Here is a 22,578-nt window from a genome sequence, read left to right on the forward strand (position 1 = left end):
TTTAGCAAAATATAACCATGTGATTTGGGCTGTATTATGATCTGGTCATGTACATGACAGGTTTCGTGAGATTTTACCCTTTGGTTTTGACACGTCACGTCCTTGATTGTTTCAGGGGCGTTCTAGTTTTGACGCGTGTAGTGGATTGCAGTGAGAGAGAGAAAAGGAGAGAAAATAGGCGGAGTCCTATGGAGTTATATATGTGCCACAATTCTGCACGCGCAAGATGAAATAATGTGTGCAAAAAAATGTTCTGCACACGCAATATGATATTTTGAGTGCAAAAAAATTTTCTGCACGTGCAAGATGAAATTTTGAGTGCAACAAAAGTTAATTTGCACACGCAAGATGACATTTTGAGCGCACAAACATTTTCTGCACGCGCAATATGATATTTTGAGTGCAGAAATATTTTCTGCATGCGCAAGATGATATTTTGAGCGCACAAACATTTTCTGCACACGCAAGATGATATTTTGAGCGCACAAAAATGTTCTGTATGCGCAAGATGATATTTGCGCAAGATGATATTTTGAGCGCACAAACATTTTCTGCACATGCAAGATGACATTTTGAGTGCACAAGAAGTTATTTTGCACGTGCTTGAACTCAGTTTTGTAAAGCAATGCATCTTCTTGCAAAGATAAATTCAGTTTGAGAAAACGAAAATCAATTTTGTGCTTGAATACATTTGGTTTGAATGTGATTTTGCCTTCTTCTACCCACTCTGCATGCAAAATACGTTTTTGTGCGCGCAGATTTGTGGCATAAATATAACTCCATAGTGGAGGGGGGTTGCCGTGTGGGCGGAGACGCACACCGTTCCATTACACCGATCGGTTTCTCCCGGTGCCGTGCTCAGTGCAGCAGCTGAGAAGATCTGAGGAAACTCACTCCTCCGTGTCTCGGATACTTTACGGTCCCACGGACGCACCGCCCGCTCCTCAACTCTTTCTTTCCAATCATCCGTTCATTTCGGCACCTGGAACCGAGAGCAGACCTGTCCCGAGGTAAATTAAACAAACTATAAATAATATCTGTGACAAATGAAGCCAATTAAACGAGACGGCAGTTACGTCTCTCTAAACCCCAAAACAGACTTCCTGTTGAAGTATTATTATTATTATTATTATTATTATTAATATTATTATTAGCCTATTATTTACATCAGATACCCCGTCCTGATTTCACCTGTCTTCTTTCTATCTGTCTCTCTCTCTCAGATGATGTTGAGTGTCGGTCTGTTCGTGTCTCTGGCGGTTTTGTCGGTGTCCGTTACCGGCAGCAGTAACGGGAACCCGCTGGACAGTGATAAGTGGATGAGCACCGTGTCCCAGTACGACAAGAGCAAATACTGGAACAAATTCCGCGACGTGAGTATTCCCACCACTTTATTTCCTTCTGCTGGGGTCCAAACTCTGTTGTAGGATATCTGTGTAGGGGCCAAATGTCCCCACAAGTCTGTCATAAGTAGCTTAATGTAAGAAGAACAATAGAAGTCAAAGTGAGGTCGTTATAATGAGACAAACGAACGTGTAATGTTCGAGGAATATTCTGGGTTCAATACAAGTTTAGCTCAATCGACAGCTGTTGTGGCATAATGTTGATTACCACAAAAATCATTTTGTCAAAAAAAAAAAAAGAAAAAATCGGATTTACAGTAAAGCACTTACAATGGAAGTCAATGGGGTCAATTTTTGGAGGGTTTAAAGGCAGAAACGTGACGCTTATCATTATATAAAAGCACTTACATTAATTCTTCTGTTAAAACTTGTGCATTATTTGAGCTGGAAAGTTGTTTAAATTGTAATCATTTCAGTCATTTTAGGGTTTACGCATTACACATCGCCATGGCAACAATGTTGTAAAATTGAAAATAACTTTCCACAGATGCGGTAAGTGATTTAATCACAGTAAAATCATGTTAACACACATATCGTTTATGTCTTGTGTCTATACTTTTGAAACAGTGAGTATTTTAATGTTTACAGATTGACCCCATTGACTTCCATTGTAAGTGTCTCACTGGAACACACATTTGTGCTTTTTTATTTCTTTTTCTTTTTTTTTGAGAAAAGGAGGAACAAAGTCAAAATTATTTTTTGTGTCAATCAACCACAAAAGCTGTCGATTGAGCTTGTACTTAACCCAGAATATTCCTTTAACCTTGTTGGGATGAAATGTACATTAAGGTCAACCTGAAGAACAGCAAAACCTGACTGAACATCTTTGTGTTGAGGTAATAAGGTTCATTAATGGGCCAAATGATGTCTTAATTTAAATCTGAAACATCAAAAGGTGTATTTGAGGTTATCAGTAGTCTATAGTAAAACCAATTATGACTATCTAATTACTGATGCACCCAACTTGCATACCATGCTCTCTGTACAATGCAAGATTAAGATTGGTGCACTCCAAACCACAAGACATTGAAAGGTGGCTGGATGGTGCAGTAGGCTACTTCTGGTGGATTTTCAAAAGTATTCATCCATGAATTTTTGCATGAATATTGCCTGCAATCACTTGCGATACTGAAGTACAGGTGTACAAAAATGTTAAAGAATGCAATGCTAAAGCAGCTACAGCAGATTTTTAAAGAGCACCTATGATGGTTTTTAAACGTGTCTAATTTAGTTTTAAAGGTCTCGTACGATAGATTTACATGCAAGGTAAAAAAAACACTTTAATTTGCTCATAATTTAAATTGCAGCATTACCTTTTTTTCCCAGTGTCAAAAACGACTCGTTCAATGATCCGTTCTAAAGGATTCATTCTAAACTCCTCCTTTCAGAGAGCATACACTGCTGTGATTGGTCAGATGTCCCAGTCTGTTGTGATTGGTCTACCGCTTAGTGTAGTGTTTGAGGGCGGGTCAAAGCTGTTCGCAAGCAGCCAATGAAGACCAGAGGCGGGTTTTTTGTTACCAAATTACATAGGTTAGTGCAGGAAGTAAGTCTAGAATTACTAACGACTCGTTTCAGGTGTTCAGAATCGGTTCTTTCTTTTAGGAGTCAATAACTTCATTTGTCGTGCACTTTGATTTTTGTAACTTTGCAGACTTTTTTACATTCACAAACAGCTATATAACACACTACATGAAAGGTCATATTTGAAAAAGCATAATACGTGCTCTTTAAATGCTTACATTACAAGGCACAATTTTATGACATCATAGCTGGGCCATAACCAAAACTACGGATCCCCTTAGAGGAACAGGCAGGAATTTTTTTTCTGAAATAGTTTCTCTCGCAATTAAAAAGTATTGCGTTCCCTTGCAGTAAGTTTTGTGTTCCCTCGCAGTAAGTTTTGCGTTCTCTCGCAATAAGTTTTACGTTCCCTCGCAGTAAGTTTTACGTTCCCCCGCAGTAAGTTTTGTGTTCCCTCGCAGTAAGTTTTGCGTTCTCTCGCAATAAGTTTTACGTTCCCTCGCAGTAAGTTTTGCGTTCCCTCGCAATAAGTTTTGCGTTCTCTCGCAATAAGTTTTACGTTCCCTCGCAGTAAGTTTTACGTTCCCTCGCAATAAGTTTTACGTTCCCTCGCAGTAAGTTTTGCGTTCCCTCACAATAAGTTTTGCGTTCCCTCGCAGTAAGTTTTGCGTTCCCTCGCAGTAAGTTTTGCGTTCCCTCGCAATAAGTTTTACGTTCCCTCGCAGTAAGTTTTACGTTCCCTCGCAATAAGTTTTACGTTCCCTCGCAATAAGTTTTGCGTTCCCTCGCAGTAAGTTTTGCGTTCCCTCACAATAAGTTTTGCATTCCCTCCCAATAAGTTTTACTTTCCTTCGCAATAAGTTTTGTGTTCCCTCGCAGTAAGTTTTGCGTTCTCTCGCAATAAGTTTTACGTTCCCTCGCAGTAAGTTTTGCGTTCTCTCGCAATAAGTTTTGCGTTCCCTCGCAATAAGTTTTACTTTCCTCTGCAATAAGTTTTGCATTCCCTCCCAATATGTTTTACTTTCCTTTACTTTCCTTATTGTGAGAGAAGTTTTGCGTTCCCTCGCAATAAGTTTTGCATTCCCTCGCAACAAGTTTTGCGAGGGAACGTAAAACAAGTTTTGCGAGGGAACGTAAAACAAGTTTTGCGTTCCCTCGCAGTAAGTTTTGCGGTCCCTCGCAATAAGTTTTACTTTCCTCTGCAATAAGTTTTGCATTCCCTCCCAATAAGTTTTACTTTCTTTCGCAATAAGTTTTGCGTACCCTCGCAGTAAGTTTTGCGTTCCCTCGCAATAAGTTTTGCGTTCCCTCACAATAAGTTTTGCATTCCCTCGCAACAAGTTTTGCGTTCCCTCCCAATAAGTTTTACTTTCCTCTGCAATAAGTTTTGCATTCCCTCCCAATAAGTTTTACTTTCCTTCGCAATAATTTTGCGTTCCCTCGCAATAAGTTTTGCGTTCTCTCACAGTAAGTTTTGCGTTCTCTCACAGTAAGTTTTGCATTCCCTCGCAGTAAGTTTTACGTTCCCTCGCATTAAGTTTTGTGTTCCCTCGCAGTAAGTCTTGTGTTCCCTCGCAATAACTTTTACTTTCCTTTGCAATAAGTTTTGCGTTCCCTCGCAATAAGTTTTGCGTTCCCTCCCAATAAGTTTAGCTTTCCTTTGCAAAAAATTTTTCATGCCCTCGCAATAAATTTACCATGGTTTTACTACAGTATTACTACTGTACTACTACTATATTTTAACCATGATTTTCAGAGTTAAACCATAGTGATAATACAGAATAAACAAAAATTATGGTAAAAAAAATCATAATTTTGTGGGTATTATGGTTTTACTATGCAAATACCATAGTTTAACTATGGTTTTACTATAGTAATATTGTGGTAACACTTTAAAATAAGGTTACATTTGTTAACATTAGTTAATGTGAACTTACAATGAATAATACTTTTACAGCATTTGTTATTCTTTGTTAATGTTAATTTTAACAAATACTAACAAATTTTTTAAAATCAGAAGTTGCATATGTTAACATTAGTTAATGCACTATAAACTAACCTGAACTAACAATGAAAAATATATTTTTACTAAATTACATTAACAAAGATTAATAAATACTGTAAAAAATATTTTTTTCATTGTTAGTTAATGATACCTAATGCATTTACTAATGTTAACAAATGCAACCTTATAATAAAGTGCTACCAATATTGTAGCCTTGTGACCATGATCATGTTGTAGGCTAACTGTGTTTTGTTGTTGTTTTTTTTAATTGTTTTTTTGATGGAAACCATGGTTTTAAAGGGGACCTATTATGCAAAATTCACTTTTACATGGTGTTTGAAAGTTGGCAGTGTGTGTACACAACCACCCTACAATGTTAAAAGTCCACCCACTCCTCTTTCTTATATTTCTATTAATCAAAAACAGTGTCTCAAAGTGATTGGTTTTCGTTTCTGCTCTAAAGTGATGTCATGTTAGAGCAGGCCTCGCCCACGACTGGTGACAGACTCCACCCTATTATCATAGATCATCCCCTGAGTGATCGACACACAGTCCGCCATTTTTTTCCGCGCTGGAGCAGCTACGGTGAGAAGAATAATGTCTCAGCTTCGTAAGCGTCATAAGTGTTCTGTTGTTGGCTGTAAAAGTGAATATAAGAGTCTTCATGTACTCCCGGCATCAGAGCCACTGAAGACGCAGTGGACAAGTTTTGTTTTTGAAGCAAATGTGCCCCCAAAACATACCAAAATTCACGTATGTTTGTGCAAATCATTTTACACCGGACTGCTTTGTGAATGAGGGTCAGTATAAAGCAGGATTTTCAAAATGTTTTATTCTCAAGCATGGATCATAACCAACTGTTCGTGTTCCAGCTTTATATCCTGAAGATGTAAGTATCGCACTTTATATTTTGTGAATGTTTGCAAATCGCCTTTCCGAATGTGCTTGTTAGTTGATTCCACGGTTAATGCAGCTAAAGTTACCATTGTCTCTGATTATATTCACGGAGAACAGAGCCATGTCGTTATTTTTACATATATGGCAGAACTCCGGTATTTATGGTGTCAGTCATATTGGTTCTGATTTGTTGTTGCTGTAGTATCCGATGCACCAGCTGTAAAGGCACAGCCCTCTTCTGAAAAGGGGGCGGGGAGCAGCAGCTCATTTGCATTTAAAGAGACACACACGAAAACAGCGTGTTTTTGATTCCACCCAAAAAGAGGCATTTACAACATGGTATAATAAATGATCCGTAGGGTATTTTGAGCTGAAACTTCAGACACATTCTGGGGACACCTGAGACTTATATTACATCTTGTAAAAAGGGCAATAATAGGTCTCCTTTAATACAGTATAGTGTATCCATAGAGTAACCATGGTTATTTTAGTAAAACCAATGTTAATTTATTGCGAGGAAACGCAAACTATTTCAGAAAAAAATTCCCAACCTGTCCTCTAAGGAGCTCCGTACAAAAGACATCAAAGGGGTGCATATTCCCCAATAATGAGTTTATTGGTTGACCAGTATAGGGTTTTTAATGGCCGATCGTCCCATATATGGTCACAGTCTTGCGTCGTAGTCACTTACTCAAAAATTTGCCCTTTCCTGTGACCACATAATTTTCGTTCTTAGTAGAAGAATGCAAATTGTGATGCAGCCCATGTGTTGTGTAATCCGCACCAGAGAGATTCAGATCTCAGAATGAAGCACCTGTCCATAAGTGTATTCAGAGGGTCTCAGCTGTGAGAGCGATATGAGAAAGAGATCTCTTTATGTGGATGAAGTGATTGCAGGCGGTGAAATGAAGAGTCTCTTCATGCCTCTCCATCTCTCCATCTCACTCTTTTGCTATGCATCTGTCTCTCCTCTCATTCTTTATCTCTATCACTCTCCTTGTGTGTCAGTAATTGTTTTGTGTTAATGCGAGGTGATATTATGAATGCTGATGCACCTAGAGAAGCTTTGAAAAGGAAAGGTGACAAGGACATTAGCACATAAACGAAGGCACACACACACACATTTTTCCTTGGCTAAGGAATGTGGACATACCACAGGCTTCTATTATCTTTATGTAAAGCTAAAGTAAATTTTTACTTTTTCTGAAGAAAAGTGGGAGTGGTGCTTGCCTGTGCAAAAGTCGCTGCCATGATGCTAGGGTGTTGTGGGTGGAAACTACCCATCTTTAACAGTTCCTTTGCAAATCTTGATTCATTTTATGACGTTTCACAAGTAGGAATGGGCATTTTGGTCATTTTGTCTACTCGAGTACTCAAGTACTCTTTAACTTGGAATTTTGAACTTCATTCTGGGAAAACTGCAATGGAATACCACTTTATGTTGGACTTACAACTGGTGTGGAAATCTTCAGCTTTTTGACCGATATAGGTCTTTTAATAGTCGATGCCGATATCCAGAGAGCAGGGTGGCTGATAGGCCAATACAATGCTGATATATCACACAATGTAATATAGTAAATAACATAAACATAAAATTGCTAAAAAAATGAATAAACTCTTATTTAGCATTATATTTACTCAATTTTACACTAAACTTTAACTTTGTAAAAAATAATCTAAAAAAATAATAATATTGTATTTTAAATGGTAGAAGTTTCTTCTGATTTCTGTTTAGTCATCAAATTTTAGTAATTTATTTGCACATGAAGAAATTGTTAATATATAAGAAAGAAGGAAATAACAGTACACACAGTTTTCCAGCAACCATGGATGGCATGTCCACGTTAGCAATCGCATTTACTCAAAAAATACAGAATCAAACCAATTGTACATACAGTGCATAGTGAATAAGACATTTACTTATAGCACACGTGAAGCGCATTTACTTTGAAGTTGCACTCAAACGCTCGTGCGGATCCATTGCGAGCTGCAATCTCCTGACAGTTTAAACAGCCTGGATTGCCTGCTTGGATTATCATGGACTGACCATCATGATTTGTGAATGAAAGGAACTGTTGATCCTGAAGTTTTTGATTCTGGCTGATAGAATACACGCTTCAGAGGAAGATATTAGATGAGCGCTTGACGGGAAGAAAACGCTGGTTCTTGAATTACATCTGTTTAAATGAGATATCTGCATATTTGCAGGCGGTATATAATAGAAGTTTTATTGATATTTGCCTTTTATCATTAGAAAAGTTACAGGGAACTGTTGAGGAGAGACTGATAGAATACATGCTTAAGAGGAAGATTTATGAGCACTCCACAAGATGCTGGATCTGCTGAAAGTTTGTGAGGTTGGTTTATTACATCTGTTTAAATGAGATATGTGCATGTTTGCAGACGGTATGGGATATTAGTTTTATAGATATTTGCCTTTTTATCATTAGACAAGACCGTTAAATGTTACAGGGAACTGTTGAGGAGAGAGAGGGAGAATGAAACCGGTGAGCACTTTAACATTATGAGCTCAAATGCGTCTCCTATGGCTCTGATATGCGGACCGTTTAAATGAGACTGTTGCACACCGGACTATTATTGTAGTAACATGATAGCATGTAAAAACAAAATGAACCCTGACTGGTCATTTACAAGTCTCAGTCCCTTCACATTCAAGCAGGCAATTCTCTGCACACCCAAAGGGGAAAATGTATTGGCCGATGCTGAAAATTAAAAAATTCCAAATATCAGCTGATTTATCGGCCTCAGCGATATATCGGACGACCACTAATGTCACGCAAACATGTCGGCACCAAGGGAGATTTACAGTCAATGATAAACCTTCACTTTTATAAAATAATACACATTAATGAGTCAAAGTTTCTACATTATATGACAATAAATCCTGTTTAGCAAACGTGTGCAGAGACATATGTTCAAAACACGGTGGATTAAACTGTCTTTTGATTATCGTAAACCTGTAGAACAAATGTTAGCATTGCAGCATCGTTTATCAGTTTGGCTGCTATGAGACATAATGAAAATGACAACGTATTCAATCTCAAAATTAAAAATAAGGCCCCTCTTTAATACGTAGTATATAGTTGTCAGCTAGCTGTCACTGAATTTTGAATTCAGTGAAAAGTCACGTCAAGCATTTTCATTTTCGATCATCGTTTTCATGATTGACCATTGATGTCACTTCCGAGTACTCGGGTACTCGAGTTCTCGTGCCCATCCCTATTCACAAGCAATCCACGCTGATATAAGCCAAAAAAACATACAATCCACGCTGAAATACGCTGAATACACATCCACATCCAGTTTCTCGTATCATCCTGCACTGAAATGCACATCATCGGAAATGCATCAAAACGGTCAAGGATTGGCGTGAGAACGTGTCCATGATGCGATTGTGCTCAAAACAACAAGATGCAGAGCAACTGAATGAAACCAAATAGCTTCTCCTTTTCAGAGTTGTAACTTGACACCGCATCTTTTAAAAGTAGCGTGAGATACATGACAATGGTTAAAGACGTCCGTCTAGTGCATGTTTATATACATAAACAATTCAAAATAGTCCAGATTGGTCCCCTTTGGTGTTCATGAATAGTAAGTAGGCCACACTATGCTTGTTTTCCTGCTCTCTCTCTCTCAGTTTATAAACTGAAGCGCCAGGGAGGGGCCAGGGATACGATGATGTAAAGTAGGCGTTGATGTTGTTTTGCTGTAGAGGCGGTCATGAATTAACAGGCCCCCTAGTGATGTAGGAAAGTTGCGGAAGTAGAGAACGAGGCCTTTTTGCAGCTTGTTTTCAATAAATGCTTTTATTATGTTAGGAATTAAGTTTTAAGTTCTGAAAATGACTGTATGTTTTTAAAGTAAAATGACCTCTTATATGTCAAAATATCAAGGAAAATTTGATTCCTCATGACATGTACCCTTTAAGGCATCAGTATATATGTTTTTCTAAAGAACCATTTAAACTATGGCATCAAGCTTTAAAACTCTTTTTGGTTCTCATTGAAATCTTCCAATTTTCTGTACTATATGTCAACCTGTTTCAATAGAAATTATGTCAGCACATGAAAGAAAACTGCACTAGTCAAGTCATTTCAGGGTCTTTAAGAGTAAAGGACTATTCTTCCTAAGGGCTGATGGGTTTGAATTGGATGCACTAGGACACTAGTCGGTGGAGTTACATCAGGCATTAGGTATGGAAAGACTGGATGTGAACTTGAGGTTAGATTTTAAAATCTCATTAATGAAATGCTGCAGGAAATGGCTTTGAGTTTGTGCTGTGCAATGTTGTTTTTTACAGGATGAAAGTATTGTTTTGGCATTGATTTAGGTTTTGATAGAAGAAAAGACATTATTGCATTCAACTTTTAAATGCTCAAATTAATTGTTTGTTATTTTCACGGTAAACTGCATCGTTTAGACAGCAGAGATTTGGCCATCTTTTGATCGTATGAAAAGTACAAATTCAGGAGGTGTTAGACAGATTCAGTGTGATCGGTGTGTCTTTTTAAGTCATTTATGAGAGGACTCAGAGGGCACAATCATATGACAGACCTTGTGTGTGTGTGTGTGTGTGTGTGTGTTATGAGTCCTTTGTGGCTGCTCTGACTGCCATGTAAATGAACCTCATTATAGAGAAACTGCTCACCATCGAAACGAGAGGAGAACCGAAGAGAAGAGAGGACAGAAGTAGTCTAGAGATATTGTTTTTGTGTTTTGATGTTCTTTGTTCTCCAGAAGAAAGGCGCGGTTGTGAATTACTGTATTTATTAGTTCAGTGTCTCTCTCTGTCTCTGGTTTCTTTTGTCTGTCAGTTTTTCCACCAGATCTTCATTTGAATGATCACAAAATCGATTCTTAACCTCGTGCAACCCCACGTACACATGCGTGGATGCTGTTTTTTGGCTTCGCTATATGCAACGCATAATTTAATTTCGTTTAAACTGAGGAGACTCTGTGCTGTCATTTAAGGGTTAAACTTTAGACGTACGGAGTCATGTGACAAAACAACATGGCGCTGATCACAGCGGAGTTTGTCTTTTTGAGAAACGGCAACAAAACTACATCTGTTAAGAAACCTAATTAAGTTTTTACATTGAAACCTGTTTGAGTCAAAAGATTAAAGTCTCTAGTTTCATCCAATATGCCATTTTAAAATGTAAGCGATTTATCGCAAAATGCTATGCTGCTAAACACTATGACCAAGTACATGAACTTTAAGCTCATTTCCATTTAAAATATCCTATATTCACTATGTATTATCACATTGAGAATCAATGGATGCATCCAAAGCAGAACATTTTTGCTTTCAGAGGCTTTATATGGGGTTAGGATGAAAATAAGGTGCATTTCAAACTGTTCTGAGACCAGTGCAGACAGACAGCACACTGGAGGTTAAGTCATTCACTAAATAGGGAGCAAGGGAGCATCCTATATCTCTCTATGCAGTTAAGTGCCTTCACTCCTAAAATCTGATCAAAAGTTCAGTTTCAGACTGCAGTTTCAAACATGTTTGACAGACATGGGACAATGATAATCAGTACATAGATTCAGAATTTATAATGTATCATTTTATTTTAACATGGTTGGCAGTCGGGGTGGGTGATATGACCAAAATCCTATATCATGATATGAGTAATTTTATATCACGGTAATGATATATATCATGATATAGTTAAATTTTTCTGAAAAATCAATAAAATTGTATTATATATTAAGCCATGTCACAATGTGTAATTTTGAGTAATCTAGTCAGTGAATTAAATACTTTATAAATGAAAACTTCTTCATCTTATTGTTGGGCCTCATGTATTCAGATATAAGACAAAGGCAGGCCTAACACAGTCGTAAAGCCTGACCGAGGCCCACACACACATCATAAATCTTACTGATAAAAACAGCGCCAAAATCAAACAAAGGGAGTCCAAAACAGACTACAAATCCCATGAAGCCTTGCTCACTAAAGGATCGAACTCTCAACTCCTATTGGATGAGGCGGACAACAGAACACCCCTCAACCATGTCATCATCGGGAGTAGAAATACCTCTGAGATCCTTCCGGGCATTGCTTCCAGCAACTTTGCTTGCCGTGTGTAGACGCAGCTCATCGCTGCTCTCAGGTGTAGCCTCGTGGCACAAGGAAGTAACGTACAACTTGAAACTGTGGCCATACAATCTCCATCTCGCTGGACGAGTTGAGATTACTCTGTGTTCCACCGAACACTCTTAACGGATCCGAAGGAGACCGCCGAGCAGTCCGCATCTTCATCCATTTGCCTGCAGAAGTGAAGAAAGAAGATTTCTCTTCCCTCTTCCACCAAGTCGACATCGCTGATTTCTCCACCAGCCCGCCAAGAAGCAACAGCCATGCCGCTCGCCGACAGAGCGAGGAAACGGCCTCCCGTCATCACCCGAGCCTCGAGGAACAGAGTCGGAGTTAAAGGATGGATGAACACACATTCGTCTGCGTCCTCATGCGATTCAAGTAAGAGGTTTACGTCTGGGCAGAGATAGAATATTATAGTGTGTTATTCTTGTGTATCAAGGTTATTGCTTGTACAGTTTACGGACCGCCGAGTCAGCTCATTGCTGCTAATAATACTTAAGGTATTACTGTAACGTACTGTTATCACAAATTAGATATTTGCTGTGTTGTAGTCCAACCACGTTGGACTGTTATGTATTTCCACCATCGTTGGTGAGACCGGCACACTGAGTTTATCCATTAAAGAACCAAAGACCGTGGGATGGTTTGCGAGCCGTTCACCGCGTCTCTGAGTGATAAACTAACAGCTGCTTTCTCTCCCATGATCGCGAAACCGGCTTTGGTGCTGCCACTTAATTCTCTCTCTCTTGTACTAACCACACACACACGTGACCCCTCACAAACATTCTCGCACACACTTTTGGCTAGTAGATAACTTTGTGATAAAGCTCAGCTTTGTCCCTAAGTTATCGTACAAGCGGAGACACGCGGTAAACGGGCAGACGCTATTAACCGGCTTCTCTCCGCCCACATTCGCGGCCATATTCTCTGGCCAGAAATCTCGTGTGACGTACTCTCCACGAGAGTCACGTCCGCCGTTTTGTACGCGTCATTCCTTACACACACCCATACACACAAACACACACATACACATACCTTCCTCTTATGTGTTATAGGCTTATTTTGGTTACCATATCTAATCATGTCACTGTTTAGTTTGTAGTTGTACAGGTGCATCTCAATAAATTAGAATGTCATGGAAAAGTTCATTTATTTCAGTAATTCAACTCAAATTGTGAAACTTGTGTATTAAATAAATTCAATGCACACAGACTGAAGTAGTTTAAGTCTTTGGTTCTTTTAATTGTGATGATTTTGGCTCACATTTAACAAAAACCCACCAATTCACTATCTCAAAAAATTAGAATATGGTGACATGCCAATCAGCTAATCAACTCAAAACACCTGCAAAGGTTTCCTGAGCCTTCAAAATGGTCTCTCAGTTTGGTTCACTAGGCTACACAATCATGGGGAAGACTGCTGATCTGACAGTTGTCCAGAAGACAATCATTGACACCCTTCACAAGGAGGGTAAGCCACAAACATTCATTGCCAAAGAAGCTGACTGTTCACAGAGTGCTGTATCCAAGCATGTTAACAGAAAGTTGAGTGGAAGGAAAAAGTGTGGAAGAAAAAGATGCACAACCAACCAAGAGAACCGCAGCCTTATGATTGTCAAGCAAAATCGATTCAAGAATTTGGGTGAACTTCACAAGGAATGGACTGAGGCTGGGATCAAGGCATCAAGAGCCACCACACACAGACGTGTCAAGGAATTTGGCTACAGTTGTCGTATTCCTCTTGTTAAGCCACTCCTGAACCACAGACAACGTCAGAGGCGTCTTACCTGGGCTAAGGAGAAGAAGAACTGGACTGTTGCCCAGTGGTCCAAAGTCCTCTTTTCAGATGAGAGCAAGTTTTGTATTTCATTTGGAAACCAAGGTCCTAGAGTCTGGAGGAAGGGTGGAGAAGCTCATAGCCCAAGTTGCTTGAAGTCCAGTGTTAAGTTTCCACAGTCTGTGATGATTTGGGGTGCAATGTCATCTGCTGGTGTTGGTCCATTGTGTTTTTTGAAAACCAAAGTCACTGCACCCATTTACCAAGAAATTTTGGAGCACTTCATGCTTCCTTCTGCAGACCAGCTTTTTAAAGATGCTGATTTCATTTTCCAGCAGGATTTGGCACCTGCCCACACTGCCAAAAGCACCAAAAGTTGGTTAAATGACCATGGTGTTGGTGGGCTTGACTGGCCAGCAAACTCACCAAACCTGAACCCCATAGAGAATCTATGGGGTATTGTCAAGAGGAAAATGAGAAACAAGAGACCAAAAAATGCAGCTGAGCTGAAGGCCACTGTCAAAGAAACCTGGGCTTCCATACCACCTCAGCAGTGCCACAAACTGATCACCTCCATGCCACGCCGAACTGAGGCAGTAATTAAAGCAAAAGGAGCCCCTACCAAGTATTGAGTACATATACAGTAAATGAACATACTTTCCAGAAGGCCAACAATTCACTAAAAATGTTTTTTTTATTGGTCTTATGATGTATTCTAATTTTTTGAGATAGTGAATTGGTGGGTTTTTGTTAAATGTGAGCCAAAATCATCACAATTAAAAGAACCAAAGACTTAAACTACTTCAGTCTGTGTGCATTGAATTTATTTAATACACGAGTTTCACAATTTGAGATGAATTACTGAAATAAATGAACTTTTCCACGACATTCTAATTTATTGAGATGCACCTGTAAGTCGGAAGTTTATTGACTGCATTGTATTGATTAATTGATATTACTGCATCAATAAACTTTGTTATATTTTAAAGAGAAGTGTTTTGGTTTGTTCTGCATGCACCTGTGTCAAAGGCTGGCAGGGGATATCAGTGCTTGGATTCAAGCCTTCATTGTTTCTTGTTGAACATCAATTTTCCTAAGAGAACAATCTAATATTGAGACTGTTATACTATCTGGTTATTAGTCCCTGATTCCAGGGTGGTGCCCCGGTGATATTAATCCTTATTAATATTCTATTGATTTTTGATAATTGATAATTATCTTTGATGATTGTTGAATTTGAAGGATCAATAAGCTTGTGTTAATTCTAATCAATGTTTCATTCATTTTAATAAATTATCTTTGATAATTTTTTATTATTGCTAATAACCAAACCCGCTCCTGAACGTAGCGCACAACATTAATGGTGCCCCGTGTGAGGTTTTAATGAGTAAGATACTATTATTTAATTTAAATATTAATTCATAATTCATTAGACATAATTATTAATTATTTCTGATAGTAACACTGATCTAAACAACCAGTAGCACCTACATTATATAATTTCCCTTTTATTTTAAACTTGACAAACATATTAAAAAATAAGTAAAATAAAGAAATAAATGCCACATTTCAGTCTTCTTTTTATTATTATTGTTGTTGATTTTATTATGATTATTATTATAACTTTCCTCAAGAAACTTAACATCATCTCAAAGTAGAATAACATAAAAATAATCCATAAATAAAACACTTAATTAGGCTCTTAGTGTTTTTAGTAATCTCTATAAAGATGGAAAATATGGCTGGTTTGTTTCCTGATATCAAACATCATTGGAACAGAATTTTAGAAAGAGAACCCAGAATGAGTAACGGGTGTGATCTGCACTCTTTCTGTCACAGGAGCACAAATGACAGGACTGGAATGACTTCAACACTCGTGCACACTTGCGTGTTTCAGACTGTATGCGCAACACCCACACAAAACACGGCTGTGCGTGTGTTTGGATGGGAGGCATGTTTGGAGCGCGGGATGAATGTCACTGAATTCGCTCTGACGGCGGCTCGAGTGAAATTTCATGCCACAGAAGCAGATTCAGTGTCATTTTTTCTCACGTTCTAGAAGAGCTTTTCATCTAATGACACATGCAGCTGTCAGTGATAAACTGCATTTCATTATTTCTATCAGTCACACGTGAAATCCTGACCACTGATATATACACGCACATGGATATGTCAACATACACAATGTACAAACCTTACAAATCGCTGTTTTCTGCTCGATATCACGTTTGCTAAAGCCAAACCAATTCCACACCACAGAGGATACACTTTTCCCTTCATAATCTCCTCTTATCATTCAAATGAATTTGAGGAACGAGCAGTCCCTCCGCCTTCCTCCATTGATCCGACAGTGTGTGTAAGGCGTATGTGTTATGTACTGTACACATTTCTCGTGTGGCAATTTTGCGTTACTGCGGTAGAGACGATAATCCAAAATTTCAAATTTCTACCTGTTTATCATGTCTACCGGTATATCGCCCACCCCTAGTTGTTTATTAGGTATAATAACAACAAATAACAACAGTTTGACTGGTGAGGAAACAACTCATTGCTCTGGATAACTTTAGTAGCTGTAAAAAGTATGAACTTATTATAATCATACAGTGAAGACCTGTAACTAAAGCAGGTTTATGTTACATTTCCTGACTGAACATTTACTTGAATACTTGATACAGTTGTTAAAAACCTCAAGCAAATTTTTTTCTGAATTTAAATCTTTGTTGTATTGTTTTTATTTGTTGTATTTTATTTCTTTGTTCTTTCTCATCTTGAACAAGTACTCAAATTAGTTTGTATTTTGAACTGCTGTCGAGAATTGTCAATTTGCTTTTATATGAAAGCATTTCTGTCTATATCCTTTCCTTTGTCTTTCCTCAGCCACCTCTTCCCCCCTTCTCTCTCTCTCTCTCTGTCTCTCTCTCTCTCTCTTTCTGTCTCTCTTGCTCTCTTTGTCTCTCTCTCAATTTCAACTCTGTCTCTCTCTCTCTCGCTGTCTCTCTCTCTCTCTCTCTCTCTGTCTCTCTCTCTTTCTGTCTCTCTTGCTCTCTTTGTCTCTCTCTCAATTTCAACTCTGTCTCTCTCTCTCTCTCGCTGTCTCTCTGTCTCTCTCTGTCTCGTTCTCTCATTCACTCTCTTTGACATCTTGACCCTCTGCTCTGTCAACCATGAAATTAGCCCCCCAACACACACACACACACACACACACACACACACACACACACACAAACACACACACACACACAAACGCACACACACACACACACACACACAATCGCACGCACACAGACTCACACACACTCACACACACACACACACACACACACACACTCACACTCACACTCACACTCAGCATTCAGCTGCTATATTGCGGGACCTTTCTTTGCCATCATCAGAAGAGTGATGCATCCGGATCTAGACGTGTATGTGTGCGTGTGTGTGTGTAATATCTCTAGGTGTGTGTTATTGTGTCTAGCTGCGCTTTTTAAATTTTGTTGTCTTTACCTGTGGAGAGTGTGTGTGGCTGTTTCTATTGATTTGTTAATTCATTAGACTGGGCAGAAAAGCCGAACAGAATTGCTGAGGGAAAATGACTGTAAGAGAGGCAGGTGTGTAAACCCACGGGACTGCTGTGTGTGTGTGTGTGTGTGTGTGTGTTTGTGCTGACAGACAGTATTACATTAAGTGCTCACAGCTGGAACTATGATGATGACTTTGTGCTGAGCATGTTCTGTGACTGTGTGTGTGTGTGTGTGTGTGTGTGTGTGGTGAGAATAGAGGGATGAAATGAAAGAATACGAGAGCTACAAGGACATTAATCTCTTCTGAAATGCATTTCTTACTGAGAAAGAGACAAAGAGTCTGGAAGAGTACACACTTGCATCTCTCTCTCTCTCTCTCTCTCTCTCTGGGACTTTGTCTCAAATCTTATTTTGTTGCCAACCTAAACAGGATTTTGGGCATCAGAAATGCATACTGTTGTCACAACAATCTCACGTGTATTATTAACAGGTGATGATCAGACAACTGTGGTTAAGAGCGCGCACATCGATAATGTGCGATTACGAGCCGGATATGTGCAAGCTTTATTTCCTGCTTGTGGCATGACAAAACTCCCACGTAGACTAAGGGAAATGTTTAAGGTTACTTGAATTGTTTGGAAAATGTTAATAAAGCATTATTCCACGGGTCTGTTGAATGCTTGATTCTCATTGGTAGATGGACGTTTTAAGGTGTGCAATTATTTTCCAGTTAACGCATAGCTATGAAGTAGTTCCAGGTCTTGACTGCATAACGCTATCACTTCGCCAAATTATTTCAGTAAGTTCAAAGAACCTTACAGGCTACCACAACAAAATAACCAATAAAAACAAAGATATTTGTTAAGTAAATAGGATAAGAACAACAAACAATGTCTATGAGATCCTACATTTATTTCAATTTCCATTGAAAGACACTCTTGTGCTCTCTCTTTCTCTTTCGCTCTCGTCTTATCCACACACACACTCACACTCATCCATTCGCTCACACACACACACACACATAGAGACTCAAGTCGTGACCAACAAACAGAGCCAACGCACACACATGACTTGATCAATACAACAGTTTCTATAGAATCTGAGCCAACTTTTATCTGTGGAAAGCACCCTCGCGCTCCCTAAAAGATCTAAAGTGAGGTTTTCGAACTAGCAACAGAAGCATGGGCTGTATCAAAACAAGATGCTAAATCCGTGGCAGAAGAAAATGGGCTGTACTCAAACCAGCCCGTCTGGCACCAACAATCATGCATGCAATTATCTAATCAGCCAACCATGTGGCAGCAGTGCAGTGCATAAAATCATGCGGATACGGGTCAGGAGCTTCAGTTAATGTTCACATCAACCATCAGAATGGGGAAAAAATGTGATTTGGACCGTGGCATGATTGTTGATGCTTAATGGGCTAGTTTGAGTATTTCTGAGATTTTCACACACAACAGTCTCTAGAATTTACTCAGAATGGTGCCAAAATTAAAAAACATCCAGTGAGCAGCAGTTCTGTGGATGGAAACGTCTTGTTGATGAGAGAGGTCAACGGAGAATGACCAGACTGATTCGAACTGACAAAGTCTATGGTAACTCAGATAACCACTCTGTACAATTGTGCTGAGAAGAATAGCGTCTCTGAATGCTATTCTGAGATGCGGGTTGGAGCTGTTTTGGGGGCACAAGAGGTACCTACACAATATTAGGCAGGTGGTTTTAATGTTGTGACTGATCGGTGTATATACAGTAGCAAGGGCGTAGATTTGGCTTGAACATTGGGGGGGTTGCAGTGTGAAGCATTTACATGTTTCCATTGATTATGGTATAAATATTTGGGGGGGGGGGGGGGTTGTACTTCCTTGTACTTGCAATCTATGCCCCTGTACAGTAGTGTCAAATTTCAGTACTTTCAAAATCTGTGATTAATCACAATTAACTACAAAAAATAATGCGACTGACAGCACTAATATCAACCTCTCTGTCCATCCTGTCTGTCTGTCTGTCTATCATCTATCTGTCTGTCTGAATACTTCATTCTGAGTATCACAGCACGGCCCATCAAGGCAGTGAGTTTTCTCTGTTAATGTGTGTGTGTGTGTGTGTGTGAGGGAATATCTGGACATTTTGACTGCCAACCAATCAACCAACCAACCAATCAATCAATCAATCAAACGCCTTGCAAAATGAGCAAAGTCCTACTGGGAAACACAGGAGCCAGTGTCACATGACGTAGGTGTGTGAGTTTTGAGGTTAGTCTCTTCCCATGATGCTCTACTCTTTAACAGTAAACTCCAGGGTCAGGTGTCAGGTGTCAGGTTTTATATACTCGAGGAAAAGATCTCTCAGATTGTTTCATGTAAAGCAACACAGCATGGTGAAAATAAATAATGAAAGCTGTGTGTGTTGCCTCTGTCAAACAGAGAGCCATGACTTCAATATGAACTTCACAAATCAACCTGTAGTCCTAAAATGAATAAATATGTTGAATGTGAAAAGCAGGATAAACTTTACTCTGCACAGTTTGTTTTTTGTGTAAATATTTTTGTAAAGAGACACAGATGTGAGCGATCTATCGCTAACAATTTTGGAGTTGGGTGAATTTGCATTTTTTTTCTTTTAAAGTCCTGGATTGACTGTCAAAGAAAGATATTGAAATGCAAAGAATGCAGAGACAGAAAGAAAGACAGACGGGTAGTTACAGTGAGACAGATTCCTGTGTTTGTTTATGTATTCTGTATTTAACGAGCTGTTTGCATATCAAAGTAAACAGTACAAATTTGTCTGTCCATATCAGCATCATTAAATGAGGTTTGTGTGTGTGTTTTATTGGATTGAGAAGCTCTTGCAAGATTTTCCAGCCTCAATGAAGCATGTCTGTCTCTCGCTGTCTGTTTCTCTCTGTGTGGGGGACAGTGTTGTGTTGTCAGATGTCTCTGACGGAGAGAGAGGCAGAAGTTGTTTTTCCGTCAGTCTGGTTTATTGTTTGTTTGTCTTCAAAGATTTCATTGTTTTTGCTCTCTCTTTATAACCCTCCACCTCCTGTTCGCCTCTCTTTCTGCCTCTCCTTATTATTATTCATCTCTCTGATTTCTCATGTGTTTGCTTGTGTGTGTTTTAAGTACCTTTTTCAATGTGTGATTCACACTTGTAACACTATGCAGTTTTTTTACATTGGTATTATAATTTAGCCACTCTAAGATGTGTTTTACAGTGATGTGTCATTATGTGTCATACCTAACAGCACCTTTTAACTGTAGTAAAATTTCATAAGAGTTCAATGCCATGAACCAAATCATCCAGCTCTTTTACAAATATACCATTAGGGCTGTCACGATTATGAAATTTGGTTAACGATTAATCTGTTTTAGGGCTTTAACGATTATGACAATTAATTGTCACACAAATTGTCCTGCTTTCATCATAGGTGTTAATTTTCACTTGCCCCTCATTTTGAGCGCGTGAGTGCGAGTCATCACCAAAGGACTCTTCTGAACCGGGTCTTTTTCACGAATCACCCGAAAATAACTGAGGGTGTGAACTCAGGAGCTCACATTAGCAGTTTGAATCATAGTCACTTTCTCAGCAAATCATCCATCAGTGTGTTTACAACTGGGAGCGCAGACATTTCAAAATTGGAGTCCCATGTGTATTTCGGGCTTCTGTATAATCAAAAGTCTGCACCACTCCCTGAAATTTTCTATCGGATCGAGGTCAGGGCTTTGTGATGGCCACTCCAATACCTTGACTTTGTTGTCCTTAAGCCATTTTGCCACAACTTTGGAGGTATGCTTGGGGTCATTGTCCATTTGGAAGACCCATTTGTGACCGAGCTTTAACTTCCTGAATGATGTCTTGAGATTTTGCTTCAATATATCCACATAATTTTCCTTCCTCATGATGCCATTTATTTTGTGAAGTGCACCAGTCCCTCTTGCAGCAAAGCACCCCCACAACATGATGCTGCCACCCCCATGCTTCACGGTTGGGATGGTGTTCTTCGGCTTGCAAGCCTCACCCTTTTTCCTCCAAACACAACGAGGGTCATTATGGTCAAAAAGTTACATTTTTGTTTCATCAGACCAGAGGACATTTCTCCAAAAAGTAAGATCTTTGTCCTCATGTGCACTTGCAAACTGTAGTCTGTCTTTTTTATGGTGGTTTTGGAGCAGTGGCTTCATCCTTGCTGAGGAGCCTTTCAGGTTATGTCGATATAGGATTCGTTTTACTGTGGATATAGATACTTGTCTACCTGTTTCCTCCAGCATCTTCACAAGGTCCTTTGCTGTTGTTCTGGGATTGATTTGCACTTTTCGCACCAAACTACGTTCATCTCTAGGAGACAGAATGCGTCTCCTTCCTGAGCGGTATGATGTCTGTGTGGTCCCATAGTGTTTATACTTGCGTACTATAGTTTGTACAGATGAACGTGGTATCTTCAGGTGTTTGGAAATTGCTTCCAAGGATGAACCAGACTTGTGGAGGTCCACATTTTGTTTTCTGAGGTCTTGGCTGATTTCTTTTGATTTTCAAAGAGGCATTGAGTTTGAAGGTAGGCCTTAAAATGCATCCACAGGTACACCTCCAATTCAGTACACCTCCTATCAGAAGCTAATTGGCTAATTGTCTAAAGGCTTGCCATAATTTTCTGGAATTTTACAAGCTGCTTAAAGGCACAGTTAGTGTATGTAAACTTCTGACCCACTGGAATTGCTTATGTAGATTCTGAAGGGCAGTACTAAATAAAAAAAAGATTGTTTTTTGAAAAAGATTGATCTCTTATATTTGTATAAATTATGAAAGGGTGTGAACATTGATGAGGCAAACTGTGGAACTTCTCAACTATATTAAAGGTTTATTAAACCTCCGATTAATGGGTTTTCAGCTGTCTTCCTTTTCTTCTGCTTTCTGTCTTTTTATATGATTTGGTGACTAAAAATAGCCATTTGGCTAAATAATGTTTCAGTTAAGGAGCCAATGGGTCCTAAGTTATTTTTTTTGTATAGACAATAGGTAAACAATGTGTGTTAACGTGATTTTAGTGTGATAAAATCAATAACTAACCTTTTTATATGTAAAGTTATTGCTAATTTTACAACTTCATTACCATGATGATGTAATGTCTACAAACCCTAAAACGACTGTTAAAATTACGATTGAAACAACTTTACAGCTCAAATATGTAGGGCTTTACTGGTTGTTTAGATCAGTGTTACTATCAAAAATAATTAATAATTATTTCTTTAGTAATTAATTAATATTTAAATTAATTAATTGAATCTAACTCATTAAAACCTCATATGGGGCTCCAGTAAATGTAGTGCG

At 38.9% G+C, this 22,578-nt stretch overlaps 1 protein-coding gene across 1 annotated transcript in view; it reads left to right on the forward strand.

Moving 5' to 3' along the window:
• Nucleotides 1–873: 873 nt before the first annotated feature.
• Nucleotides 874–22,578, forward strand: part of spock1 (SPARC (osteonectin), cwcv and kazal like domains proteoglycan 1) — a 243,463-nt gene continuing 221,758 nt past the window's right edge. Inside the window, exons 1-2 of the mRNA XM_051650521.1 lie at nucleotides 874–1,010; nucleotides 1,224–1,373. Of these exons, the coding sequence (XP_051506481.1) occupies nucleotides 1,224–1,373 (150 nt within the window). The 5' untranslated portion in view covers nucleotides 874–1,010. The remainder of the gene's footprint in view (nucleotides 1,011–1,223; nucleotides 1,374–22,578) is intronic.

The sequence above is a fragment of the Myxocyprinus asiaticus genome, chromosome 22, assembly GCF_019703515.2.
Source record: "Myxocyprinus asiaticus isolate MX2 ecotype Aquarium Trade chromosome 22, UBuf_Myxa_2, whole genome shotgun sequence".
NCBI classification, from domain to species: Eukaryota; Metazoa; Chordata; class Actinopteri; order Cypriniformes; family Catostomidae; genus Myxocyprinus; species Myxocyprinus asiaticus.